Raw genomic sequence first — 13,873 nt, forward strand, 5'->3', positions numbered from 1 at the left:
TTTATTTAAAAATACGACAATCTTTGGACGAAAGTCATTGGTATATATATATATATGTATATATAATCGGTTGTGTAAACCTTTAAACGAGTTTTGAGAATGGCATTTTTTAACGTATATCTTTCTGCGCATGCTCTGTGAGTCGTGTAAGAAGTCTTTATATGGACATGGTTTAGGCGCCATAATTTATGGAAATTACTAACTGCGACCACTTACTGACTGTCCCATTCGGATTCGGATTCAACGAGGTAACTTAGAATATATTTATGTTCATACGCGTACTGGTGTAGTTTTGAATCCGGCGAACATTTTGTTTGAGAGCCTTTTCTACGCACATACAAGTTGCACGACATTATTTGTCAGTGAGGCCCAGCTGGTAAATTCTACATATTCTGCTCTTTACTTTTAGAAAATTAGCTAAAAAAAAAAAAAAAAGTCTGTTTTGTTTTGACATAACATTACAACATTACAATCAGTTTCTGTTTTTACAAGCACTCTAAAAGTGCCAATGCTTATGAAGAGACTATCAGCAGACTTCAAAAATGAAATTCTGTCATTAATTATTCACCCTCATGTCGTTCCAAACCTGTAAGACTTTCGTTCATCTTCAGAACACAAATTAAGATATTTTTGATGAAATCCGAGAGGTTTTTTATCCTCCATTGAAAGCAACGAAATTACCACATTCAGTGTCCATAAAAACATCGTTAAAATAGTCAAAGTGACTACAGTGGTTCAACCTTAATGTTATAAAGCGACGAGAATACTTTTTGTCCGCAAAAACAAAACAAAAAACGCGTTTATTCAACAAATTAATCTCTCCCCTGTCATTCTGCTATGCTATTTTTGTTGCAGACACAGAAACGCAGCACTGCGCCAACTGACAGGGAAGATAAAAATTGTAGAATAAAGTCATATTTTTTTGTTTTTTGTTTTTTTGGTGCACGAAAAGTATTCTCGTCGATCATAAGATTAAGGCTGAACCACTGTAGTCACATTCACTATTTTAACAATGTTTTTACTACTTTTAACTCTGGACATTGAATGTGGTAATTTTGTTGCTTTCAATGGAGGATAAAAAAAAAAATAAATAAAAAAACTCTCACGGATTTCATCAAAATATCTTAATTTGTGTTCTGAAGATGAACGAAGGTCTTACGGGTGTGGAACGACATGAGGGTGAGTAATAAATGACAGAAATTTCATTTTTGGGTGAAGTAACCCTTAAAGGCACGGTACTTGTCTATAAACTCAAGTTATGTCAAAGTGTTTGAGTAATAACTCGAGTAGCTGACACACTAACCTACTCAGCAGGGAAACCTCATACTTTACTGTTAAATGTAACATGTAGACATCAACTAACCTCCTTCTGACTGCAGGCCTCATGTGAAAGGACAGTGTGTTGTCTGTCAACAACAGAATAGCACGTAGTCGACTGCAGTGTGATGCTTGACAGATGAGTCAGATCTACTGCAGCTCGATTTTCCATATTTTTTTATGAAATGTTAGAGATTTTTGGGTAAACTATCCCTTTAATTACTCACCCTCATGTTGTTCCAAACCTGTAAGACTTTTGTTCATCTTCAGATGAAGATTTTTTTGATGAAATCTGAGAGCTTTCCGTCCCTCCATAGAAAGCTACGCAACTGAAGCTTTGACGATTCAAAAAGTTCATAAAGAGATCATAAAACTAATCCATATGAATTGAGTGGTTTAGTCCAAATTTTCTGAAGACACATGATTGCTTTATATGATCAACAGATTGAATTTAGGCTTTTATTCACATATAAACATTCATCAACTCACACATCAGTTGTGGTAAACAGAAGCTCAAACATGTTTGCTTGACATGTGCGAGAACCAATGAGGTTCATTCTCGTGTTATGCATCACGTTTGAGCTTTCAGAAGAGGTTTGTTCTTGCGCGCCAAGCAGGTTCAGTTGAGCTTCTGTTTATGTTCTCTGATCAATGTTTATATGTGAATATAAAGCCTAAATTAAATTTGTTCTTTTCAGAAAATTTTGACTAAACGGCTCAATTCATATGGATTAGTTTAATTTCAGTTGCATAGCTGTCTATGGGAGGGACAGAAAGCTCTCAGATTTTATCAAAAATATCTTAATTTGTGTTCCGAAGATGATCAAAAGTCTTTGGAACGACATGAGGGTGAGAAATTAATGACAGAATTTTAATTTTTGGGTGAACTAACCCTTTCTGCCCTTAATTTCTTAAAAAACAATCTTACTGAATATTTTATATATATAATATTTTATATGAAACAGTTTTGTTTGCCGTGTTGCCTTCCAGACTTGTTATTGAAATTGTGTGTCCGTATGTGTTTACCTGAGAGAATTAACTCTGTTGCTTTAGTCTCTTGGCAACAGGCAAATCATCAGTAATTTGTCTCTGGTTCAAAGATAAAATCATTTGTTACCACAGTGTTCAATATTTTCATTATGGCCAATTTCCGATCTCATCTTATTTCTTTATATCACAGACGTCTCTGTGGTCACGACTCTAATACAGAAGCCTTTTGTGCAGCTGATATCGGGATGGAGTAGATGGTCTGTTTTCCCTGGTAATGCAGGCTCATTCGCACACAAGTGCACACAGAACGCCATGTTCTCCGAGATGTATATCACAGCAAACACTTAGGTGTAAAATGACATGTGTTTCCTGACACTGAGACCATAGAAGTTTTGAGCAGGGCAGATGGGGGTGATAAGGTGAACGTGATTTCACCAAGTACAACATGTTCCTGGATAAGCATCTTTGTTGATCCTGGAACAACATTCCAATCAACCAATCAAATTTGAGGGTCAAGTTTACAGTTTATATTAAGTTTAGGCTTACAACTAGGGTTAGGTTCTTCTACATCAGTATTATTTAACTATCATTTCCCTCTGATTTTAGGGATAACTCATGAGTAGGGTTAACATGAGTAAACATGTTAAATAGAAATATTTTTGAACAATGAACAATATTTCTACTACATTGGTTAATCTTAGTTCATGTTAATTTCAACAATGACTAATACATTATTAGAATCAAAAGCTGTGTTAACCAGTGTTGCCAAGTGACCCCAAATAACATGATCTTTAGCCCCTGGAATGCAAATTTTACCAGGGGGGAACCCCACCAAAAATGGATTTTACCCCTCAGAATGTGATTTTACCCTCTGGAATGTGAAGTTAGTCCTAACCCTATCCCTATGCCTAACCCTAAACCTAAACCTAAATATCAAACCTTATTGTGAAGTGTTACCAAATATTTTAATCTAATTTTAAATGGACTATTTTATACAACATTTTTGCGCTATAGACTTTAGAGTATAGCTTAGCAACATGCTAATGTGAAACTCATATACTGTGTTGACATACTCTTGAAATCATCATGGATGTGATTTCACACTAGTCTCAGCCTCAGACTTCATGCCCAAGGACTGTTGGCCATCCAATTGGTTGAATACATGATTTCCAGGAAATGTGTGTGTTGCGTTTTTTAAAGTTCCGCTGGAAACAAAACCATCATGATGCCAAACCCCCTCATGGAAAAAGAAAGCTTTGTTACACTTTATATTAAGGTGTCCGTGTTGCAGTGTAATTATATATTTAAGTACTGAGTAATTACATGTAATTACTATAGGGTTAGGGTTAGAATTAGGGTTTGGTTTAGGGTTAGTCGCATGCATAATTTATAGTTATTACTACAGTAACTACATTTAATATGTGTAACAAGGACACTGTAAAAGTGTTACCGAAAGCTGTACAGCCGTGACAATGAATCAGGATCAACTAAACGCTGGATATGTGAAGTATTTAAAGTTCATGCCTTAAGGTCTTTGCACCGAAAATTCACATCCGAAATTTTCGCATGTTAAAAAATAAATACGACCTCACGTTGTGTCAATCACGTTTACACACTGCCTCCGAAACTTTCGTCCGTCATAAAAAATTTCGGATCAGGTTCGATTTTCTGCATTTTTTGCATCCGTGGCACGCATTTTGAGAGACGTTTTGACAATTCAGAGCCACCGTACAAGCGAACGGCAAAATCCCAAATGCCATGACAAGTTGATCCACATCGTCTATGGCACAAAGCAGTAGCACTGTATGACAAACAAAGTGCGGAATACAAAGAGACAGAATATAAAGACAGATTGCTCCAGTATCGCTAGCAAAGCATCAATCTGACCCACTGACATCCTGAAGTAAACTTTGAATCACTCGGGATAATCACGCAGCTCCTTCTCCTTCCTCTCTATGCAATCTCGGGATTGGATGGACCCAATATTTCCTCTTTCTTTTTCTCTTTTTAAGAAGAGAGAGGACAACTAAATGACGCTCACTGCTTGAAGACTCCATTTTGTATTGTTTTGCGATTTTTTTCGCAACGGATTCATTAATATGCATCGGACTCAGTGTGCAAGGTCTCTGTGCGTGACGAATTTTTAGGATCACGAATACAGAAAAACGCAAACGAAAATTTTGGACTCAGTGTGCAAAGGCCTTTAGACTCTTTAAAATATGTCCAAGAGTTTTACACGCCGGTCTGTTATTGTAGGGACATCGACTTTACATTTTCACGCCCCTAAACATAACGTGGACCAAAGAGAATTGTGATTGGTTGCTTTACATGTCAGTCAGATGGCCTCTGGGCGGTCCTTGGGTCTTGGGTCTAAGGGTCTAAGGGTCAGAAAGAGGGTGCAAAATGATCATGTAATGCTAGATTATTTGGTGCAAAACTACATGATTGTAATGTTGTTTCCAATGATAAAGATGCAAAAAGGTTCCAAAACAAAAGTATTTATTAAGTAAAACAAACTCAGGTAATCCTTAGGTATGAAGGCAACATAACAGTGTGTAACATACAACAATACTGAGGGACTTAAATACACAATGATAATGAACTAAATACAGACAGGTGTGATTGTTAAATGAATGTCCATGACAACTGATTAGTGGCGGGAAAAGGAGATCAAAGGAACTCAGGAAAAAGGAGACTAAACAAAGGTGAGAAAACAAAAACAAAACTGATAATAAGTAGATAATGGTTGAAAAATAAAAGGATACAGCACGTCTCTTTAACATATTGGAAATAATCATATGTTTCCTCAGTAATCCTGCTTGTTGTGTACTTAAATATAAGAGATGAAGCAGAAAAATCACTCCTGGCAGTCCTTCTGCACCACTTGTTATTTACGGAAAACGCACGGCTGAACAGAAAAAAACAGGATTCTGGGATTTGAAGGGGAGGAGAGTTAGAGGTCAAAAGGTGTCGGGGTGAGACGTATGACTGGAAGTCTGGAGGCAGAGAGGCTCACACACACAGAATTAGAAAAATCTCTCACTGAAGGTCACAATTCCACCCTCCCAATGGTGGTCAGGTGGCTGGAAGAAAGATTCAAGCAGTCATGTGCTTCCAACACAGACTTTTATTTGTCCTTTATGTTACAAAGATTTGAAAAGGGACAATGCACCATATCTACAGGCCAAGGCTGTTGCTGGAAATGTTGCTTTAAAATCAAAATACAAAGATGTACTATGTTTCTACTCACTAAAATTGCTTGTATATGAACTATTTTTAGGATCACTTTTAAAAGCCTGTTTTCATGGTCTCATTTTTCACATTGAACTCACTTTGTAAGGCCTATGGTTTCCACTGCATGTAAAGAAATACTGCATGGAATTGTATGCAGTTTCTCTTGCACATACTGACTAGTAATAAATAAGAGTGCCCATCTGATAAGGATATCTCCTCTGCTCCTTAGTGTCAACAGTGCGAGAGGATATTTCACACAGATTCAGATCATTTTAATTTCCTCTGGTCTCCTGGACCGTTACGTAACACTGGAACATGTGTCCTGTGACAGAGTATTGTCATTGTTTTGTATGTTGGGTCAACACATTATAACTCATGTGACTGTCGATAAAATATTAGTTCAATATACCACATATTATTATGGAAACTTTCGTAACAGTGAGAGGTGTAGAAACCAAAGGCTTTGCACGAGTTGCACGAGACATGCATGTTAATTAGTGTCACAGTTATGAGGAGGATGGGGGTCAGAACTTCATGTGGGTCAGTGCCCGTAGGAGTGATCCCATGGTAAACGAATGTAAACCTTATCAGTTCACTCTGTTAACACATTCCACATTGTTCAGGGGAATGTAGAGGCTTCATATCCATACATGATTTGACATTTCTATGACCTTTTAAAAAACAGTAAATATACACAGATCAGGCATAACATTATGACCACCTTCCTAATATTGTGTTGGTCCCCCTTTTGCTGCCAGAAGAGCCCTGACCCATCAAGGCATGGACTCCACTAGACCCCTGAAGGTGTGCTGTGGTATCTGGCACCAAGATGTTAGCAGCAGATCCTTTAAGTCCTGTAAGTTTTGAGGTGGGGCCTCCATGGATTGGACTTGTTTGCTCAGCACATCCCACAGATGCTCGATTGGATTGAGATCTGGGGAATTTTGAGGACAAATCAACACCTCAAACTCGTTGTTGTGCTCCTCAAACCATTCCTGAACCATTTTTGCTTTGTGGCAGGGTGCATTATCCTGCTGAAAGAGGCCACAGCCACCAGGGAATACCGTTTCCATGAAAGGGTGTACATGGTCTGCAACAATGCTCAGGTAGGTGGTACGTGTCAAAGTAACATCCACATGGATGGCAGGACCCAAGGTTTCCCAGCAGAACATTGCCCAAAACATCACACTGCCTCCGCCGGCTTGCCTTCTTCCCATTGTGCATCCTGGTGCCATGTGTTCCCCAGGTAAGCGATGTACACGCACCCGGCCATCCACGTGATGTAAAAGAAAACGTGATTCATCAGACCAGGCCACCTTCTTCCATTGCTCCGTGGTTCAGTTCTGATGCTCACATGCCCACTGTTGGCACTTTCGGCAGTGGACAGGGGTCAGCATGGGCACCCTGACTGGTCTGCGACTATGCAGCCCCAACAAACTGCGATGCACTGTGTATTCTGACGCCTTTCTATTAGAACCAACCAGCATTAACTTCTTGAGCAGTTTGAGCTAACTCGTCTCTTGGATTGGACCACACGGGCCAACCTTCGCTCCCCACTAGCATCAATACTGACCACTGCAGACCGGGAACACCCCACAAGAGCTGCAGTTTTGGAGATGCTCTGACTCAGTCATCTAGCCATCACAATTTGTCCCTTGTCAAATCTGCTCAAATCCTTAAGCTTGCCCATTTTTCCTGCTTCTAACACACCAACTCTGAGGACAAAATGTTCACTTGCTGCCTAATATATCCCACCCTCTAACAGGTGTTGAAGAGATAGTCAGTGTTATTCGCTTCACCTGTCAGTGCTCATAATGTTATGCCTGATCGGTGTATATCCATATAATATATGACCAAAGCCCTCTGCTCTTAGCTGCTTGTTGTTGTGCTGTGCAGGATATCGAGGTAAGACGTATGACTGGATGGCTGAAGGCAAAGAGGCTCGCACACTCACTATTTTATAATCTTATCTATAATATAAATTATAATTTTTTACCATTTCCATATTTAGATATATTTAGTTTTAGACATCGTCGTATTTGTGATATTATATAAGTGCAAACAAGTTACTATTTGTCAGTTTACTGCAAGACACAGCAGCTCACCCAGACCAGCAAGTGTCGCTGTAGCGCAGGAGAGCTCAACAACAAACCACCGAGAGGCGTGTTGTTGGCGGAAGTATATTGTAGGCCATTTGGCTGTGATTGCCACGCTTACTGCAGCCTGTGTTCTTTAAAATAATCAAAATGGGTAAAAAAGGAAAAAAGGGTAAAAATGAAAAGAAAGTGAAAGGAGCGGAGAAAACCGCCGCCAAAATGGAGAAGAAGGTGTCAAAAAGATCGAAAAAAGAGGAGGTGAGGGAATTTATACCAGCACAAACACTCTAAACCAGCATACATGTCAGAAAAACAATACTTTTATTCTCTGTTTTATTGAAATAGGAGGATTTAGAGGCTTTAATAGCAGAATTTCAGTCCCTGGACGCGAAAAAGACTCAGGTGATCGAGACTGCGTGTGCCCCTCCGTCTCCCAGGTGCGCGTTCATGTGTGCAGGTGTGAATCACGTGCCTGTTATTGTGCTATTTGACTGACAGCTCGTTCTCTCCGCAGGTTGAATGCCTCTCTGTGTGCGCACCCGGAAAAAGACGAGCTGATTTTATTCGGAGGGGAATTTTTCAATGGGAAGAAAGTAGGTAATTCGTGATGTCCCTGAGGTAAATGTGTAGCTATGCTGGTCAATCAGCTATATATATATATATATATATATATATATATATAAAAGATTAAACAAACAAAAAAAACTAAATAAAATTGAAAAAAATATTAAAATGAATAAATTATATAAAAAAATGCATTAAATAAATACATCTAACAGGACAGTACTATAGTGTGTAGGCAAAAAAACAATTATATGACAGAAATGAAATATTTTACATAGAATATTAATTTTTCACAGTATAAATTTTGTCTTTATCCATGAAAATATATAGCTGGCTTTTAAATTTTAGAATGGGAATGATCATATTTGGATTTAATTGTGGCATTAATAAGATTGAAAATACTTGCACTAACAATTTTAAAATCAAATGTAAATTTAGAAATGTACAAATTTTGATCAGCTGGTACATTTTGTGCTTAAATGGACACTGTGTGAAGGCTGTGGTTGATCATTACTATGTGCAAACTGTGTCCTACCCAAAAAGCCTCACTTAAATATTTCCATTCTTCCAGACTTTTCTGTACAATGAATTATTCTTCTACAACATTAAGAAGAACACCTGGGTGAAGGCAGAGATCCCAAACCCTCCTCCAAGACGCTGCGCTCAACAGGTGCTCTTCTAATAACTTCACTTGAAATATTTAAAAATTGATATATGAAGAAAAAGCATGATGCATCAGTTAAAATAGTGATTGTCTGCATAGATAATGCAGGACATGTTATTTCAGACTCCACCACCAGGGGTCAGACTGTCTTAACATAACAAGTCACATTATCTCAAGCATATTTTTGTTGCTCTCTCTCCATCTCCCTGCAGGCAGTGGTAGTTCCCCAGGGCGGGGGGCAGATTTGGATATTTGGGGGGGAGTTTGCGTCCCCTGACGGTGAGCAGTTCTATCGCTATAAAGATCTGTGGGTGCTTCATCTGGGAACACGCACATGGGAGCAAATCAAGTGAGTATTGTTGTTTCTTTTTTGAGTATTGTGCAATACTCCACAATGTATTACAAGGGAAAGATAATGCAATCTGAGCTAATATCTAGACACCATCACATAAGCCAAAAGCTGTTAAAATGTGCTTAAAGACAACATATCAAAAAGAGCCTGTTTATACAAGCAAAACAAGTGTTTTTTTTATTTTCTTCAATTCTATAGTAGATGAAAACAGTATTCAGTACCATAATATATATCAAAATACCATGGATATTGTGCATAATTCTTTAGTGCATGTTATACTAAAGGAAATTTTTGTAATCTTGATCATAATAGAATAATAGCATAATATGAGGGTTGAAAATAATCATTTTTCCACACATGTATTTGTTTTGTTTGTGTGTGTGCAAAAAACTTTATTAAAATTTATTAACATTATAAGCGAATATTAAAATAATAAAAAATCCTTGTCATGTCAGCATGAATGCGAGTCTTTTCTTTTTGACGTGTATATATAAGTGAAACGTCACCCTGAATGAGAGAAATTTATTATAAATGTATAATAAATACTACAATATTTGATTAAAAAAAATGAGAATTATCAGTTTTGATTTTATGGTGACTTTAACTAAAACTAAAGCTAAGACTGTAAAGACACATTTTTGTTTTTTGAAATAAAATAAATGTTAACTGAAATGGAATAAAAAAACTTAACTTGACACAACTTAACATAACTTTAACTAAAATACCTAAAAAAAAAAATTATATAGACATTTTACAAAAGCAATACCTAATAAAAATGATGAAAACACACAATAAATTTACTAAAACTTTACCTAAAATTACAATAAAAGTGGGAAAAAATAAAAACTAATTCAAAATATTAAAGAAAACTGTAACAGTATCTCGTTCCTAAAATAACACTGAAAAGAAAAACAAGCCATTCACAAAGACTGTATTCATTACTGTAAGTTGAACCGGAAGTCTAATTGTATTTGCTCTTCATGGAAGCTCAGCAGGGACTTTTAGACCTCTGTCCAGTGTTTTGTCGTCATGCTGTGACTTGAGGTTATGGAGGTCTAAACTAACAGGATTGACTTTTGGCTTGGCGTCCTGACCACCTGTTGAAATATGTCCGCTTTGTCCTTTCAGAGCTCCTGGTGCTCCTTCTGGCAGGAGTGGACATCGCATGGTCCTGAGCAAACGTCAGCTGCTTTTGTTTGGAGGTTTCCATGAGAGCAGCAGGTACAGGCAGATGCAGAGCTCCCCAACTTCAACTTGTCATTTTTAAAATCAGTATTGTACGGAAAATTTTAACTTTTTGTTGTACCCTGAAGTGTGAATGAGATCTACGCCCCTGGCTACAGGTTCCAGTAAATGTGTATAAGAATGTATTTATTTATCAGATGAGGTGACCTTGGAATCTTACGAATTTATTCAATAAATAATAATTTTAATTATTAATATAATATGTTCATTTAAATATTGGATTTAAATATCAATATTTTAAATATTTTTACGTTTATAAATATACTTAACATTAATACTTTTTGTAATGCATATGTTCTCCACTCTACAGGGATTATATCTTTTACAATGATGTTTATGCGTTTAACCTGGACACATTCACATGGAGCCGTCTCCAGCCCACAGGAACTGGCCCCTGTCCACGTTCAGCCTGTCAAATGACCACCACTCCAGACGGCAACGGCGTCATCATCTATGGCGGATATTCCATATCTGTATGTGTTTTGGTTATTACTGTGATTTTTATTTACTCTGCACACTGCAATTGATTACTCAGATTTTACATTTAAAGGTAGGGCTGGGACAATACATCGATGCATCGTGAACCGAGAAATGATTCTGGATCAATTCTGATATTTTCCGTATGTATCACGATTCTCTCTTGAATCGATTCTGAGCTTAGTTCTTAACAGCGTGCTTTTGAAACAGCCGTACCCCGCTTGCTTCCAATTCCTTAAACACACCACTTGAACCTTCTATAAAATAATCATTCATAAATTTCGAAAAGGTTGAAGCGAGTTACAAGGGTGTTTGCAGTGGGCCGTTTACATTAATCTTGCGTCATAAAAGCATTCTGAGATGCAAGTACATTCTCAGACTCAGCCGAATGCACAAGCGCTCTTCTTCATGAGCATTTGAGCATGCGGTTAAAAATTAACCTCAGAATCGATTTGCGACGCATTTGGAAAATATCAGAATTGATCCATGAATTGCAATGCATCAATATATTGTCCCAGCCCTACTTAAAGGGCTACTTCACTGCTGGCAAAATGGGCTTTCAATAAAACGTGGCTGAATATACAGTAGAAAGGCAAAAAAAAAAAATGGTTTTTTTTTTTTTTTTTTTTTTTTTTTAATTGGCGCTACCTATCTTTCCTTTTGCCAAATAGGTAAGAAAATTTCCAACACCCATAATGCACTTTGCATGTTGCCATCCAAGGCCACTCCCACCAGTCTGCCATGCATATGCTTATTAGAGTCAAATACCACCTTGCTTTAGTAGGAAATACTTCTTAGCAAACTTTTACACCGTGTCCTAACCAGATGCGATGCGATAAGATTCCAGCGACGAGCAATTTGACTGTCCACACTAGACGTGACGCGAAAATGAGAAGCAATTAAAATCAATCAAAAACCACAGCCAATCAGAAGAGAGTGTGGGCGGGCTCTTTTGGCAAGAGCACAGCAGACACAATGAAATGGGCAAGTACATAGTAAAATTCATAAATATTACACTATTTAAACATTATTTAAAGTACATACGGAGTGACTGAACCAATCGTTGTGATAGAATACACTTGTTTGTGCGCATTGAGTTGACAGTTTGAACGTTCTTGTACCCATTTATTTATTTTCAAGATCTGAGGTGAATTAGCCAGTGTTGTTTTCATTACAGCTAAAAAGCTGGGAACACAGAATGATATTCAAACTCACATTAGACGCTTTTAACATTAAATAAAGCACATAAACAGTACTTGATATTATCATTGCCATACTTTGTGTTGCTGTTCCAGCTGCGACGTCGCGGAGAAATAGAAACCGTTTCTAAAATAGAATATACACGTGTTGCCATCGCAGCTGGTTAGGACAAAAACTCTGATTAACATGGAAAAGAAACCTTATATCGCGTGTCGCGTCGTCGCGTCGCGTCTGGTTAGGACACGGTGTTAGTCATCATGGTTTTGACTTGTATTGTTCCCGGGTGCAAGAATTCAAAGAGTAAATGTTTAGTGGGTGTGAGTTATTTTTGGTTTCCAGTGAAGATCCAGCGCATTGTAGGCAGTGGCTAAAGGCTGCAAAGAATCGTAAATACGGAGAGAATGCCGTGACCGAAAATCTGAAAAACCTCTGTATTTGGAGTCAACATTTCAGACTGGATGACCACAAACACAGTGTTTTAGGCCAAATGGAGGGGAAAAATACTGTTTTTTTTTTTTGTAAATGCAATTGCATGGCTAATAAATCATGGTTGCCACATTATTATAGAATCCTATTGATGTCCGGTCACATGAGCTATTTTACAGTGCCTTAATTTGTACAGCCAACTATTGCAAAATTATTCAACAAAATATGTAAATTCTCGACAGTTGAATTGAAGACGGTTCATTTTAAGAGCTTAAAATGGTGATATTCAACACCTCCATCTATGAATATTTCAGGTTAAAGTGTAATTAATTTAAAAGTAAAATTTTCCCTTATTTGTCCATCATTAGGTAAGCTATGTTATGTTTAGCCTCATTTTGCATGAGCATGTTGATGGCAACTGCAACTGCTCTACACAGAGAGCAAGGTATTGTCATTTCCAGAAGCTTGTCCTTGAGTAAACCCACGAGAGTAAACAGACGTAGGTGGTAATGGCCACTTTTCTCTTCCAGAGAGTGAAGAAGGATGTGGATAAAGGAACCATCCATTCTGACATGTTCCTGCTGAGGAGGGAAGGCAAAGAGGAGCAAGGTACCATCATTAGAGCCACAGAGCCGCCACAGTGATCGCCTGTTTAACATGGGCTGCTTTTCTGTCCCATTTCTCGTTTTTGTTTTGAAGATACACTTTCTCATTTCTGAAAAAGATTAGCTCATGATTTTTGGCCCCATCCTGCAGAAAAGTGGACATGGACGCGGATGAACCCTGCAGGAGTGAAGCCCCCTCCTCGTTCTGGCTTCTCGCTGGCCGTGGGCCCCGGGGGCCGAGCGCTCCTCTTCGGTGGCGTCTGCGATGAGGAAGATGATGAGTCTTTGGAAGGAGACTTCTTTAATGACCTTTACTTTTATGATATCAACAAAAACCGGTGGTTTCCTGTCCAGCTAAAGGTTGGTATGACGTTTGGCTTTAGTAACGCCCCTAAATAGACCCAAAGACGTTAATATATATTTCTCTTTTCTCTTTCTTGGCAGGGCAACAAGTCAGAAAAGAAGAAGAGGCGGCGTGGGACGAAGAGAGAACAGACGAATGAAACTGAAGAGGACAAAGAGAAGGCACAGGGTCCCACCGAGATTGTTAAAGAGATTGTCGCCGAGGACGGAACGGTTATGACCATCAAGGAAGTGATTCCAGGTGCACGGGCAGAGGAGGACATTGAGGACGAGGAGGAGGAGGAGGAGGAGGAGGAGGATGACGAAGAGGTGGAGGCGGGTGCAATGGCTTCCCTGAAGG

General features: G+C 38.3%; 1 protein-coding gene across 1 annotated transcript in view; it reads left to right on the plus strand.

Moving 5' to 3' along the window:
• The first annotated feature begins 7,616 nt into the window (after positions 1–7,616).
• klhdc4 (kelch domain containing 4) overlaps positions 7,617–13,873 on the plus strand; it is a 10,349-nt gene continuing 4,092 nt past the window's right edge. Inside the window, exons 1-10 of the mRNA XM_051884582.1 lie at positions 7,617–7,895; positions 7,983–8,074; positions 8,152–8,230; positions 8,773–8,871; positions 9,078–9,214; positions 10,346–10,438; positions 10,773–10,935; positions 13,096–13,174; positions 13,322–13,530; positions 13,615–13,873. The exon at positions 13,615–13,873 is cut by the window's right edge and continues 165 nt beyond it. Of these exons, the coding sequence (XP_051740542.1) occupies positions 7,788–7,895; positions 7,983–8,074; positions 8,152–8,230; positions 8,773–8,871; positions 9,078–9,214; positions 10,346–10,438; positions 10,773–10,935; positions 13,096–13,174; positions 13,322–13,530; positions 13,615–13,873 (1,318 nt within the window). The 5' untranslated portion in view covers positions 7,617–7,787. The remainder of the gene's footprint in view (positions 7,896–7,982; positions 8,075–8,151; positions 8,231–8,772; positions 8,872–9,077; positions 9,215–10,345; positions 10,439–10,772; positions 10,936–13,095; positions 13,175–13,321; positions 13,531–13,614) is intronic.

Source organism: Ctenopharyngodon idella, chromosome 24, assembly GCF_019924925.1.
Source record: "Ctenopharyngodon idella isolate HZGC_01 chromosome 24, HZGC01, whole genome shotgun sequence".
In the NCBI taxonomy this organism is placed as follows: domain Eukaryota; kingdom Metazoa; phylum Chordata; class Actinopteri; order Cypriniformes; family Xenocyprididae; genus Ctenopharyngodon; species Ctenopharyngodon idella.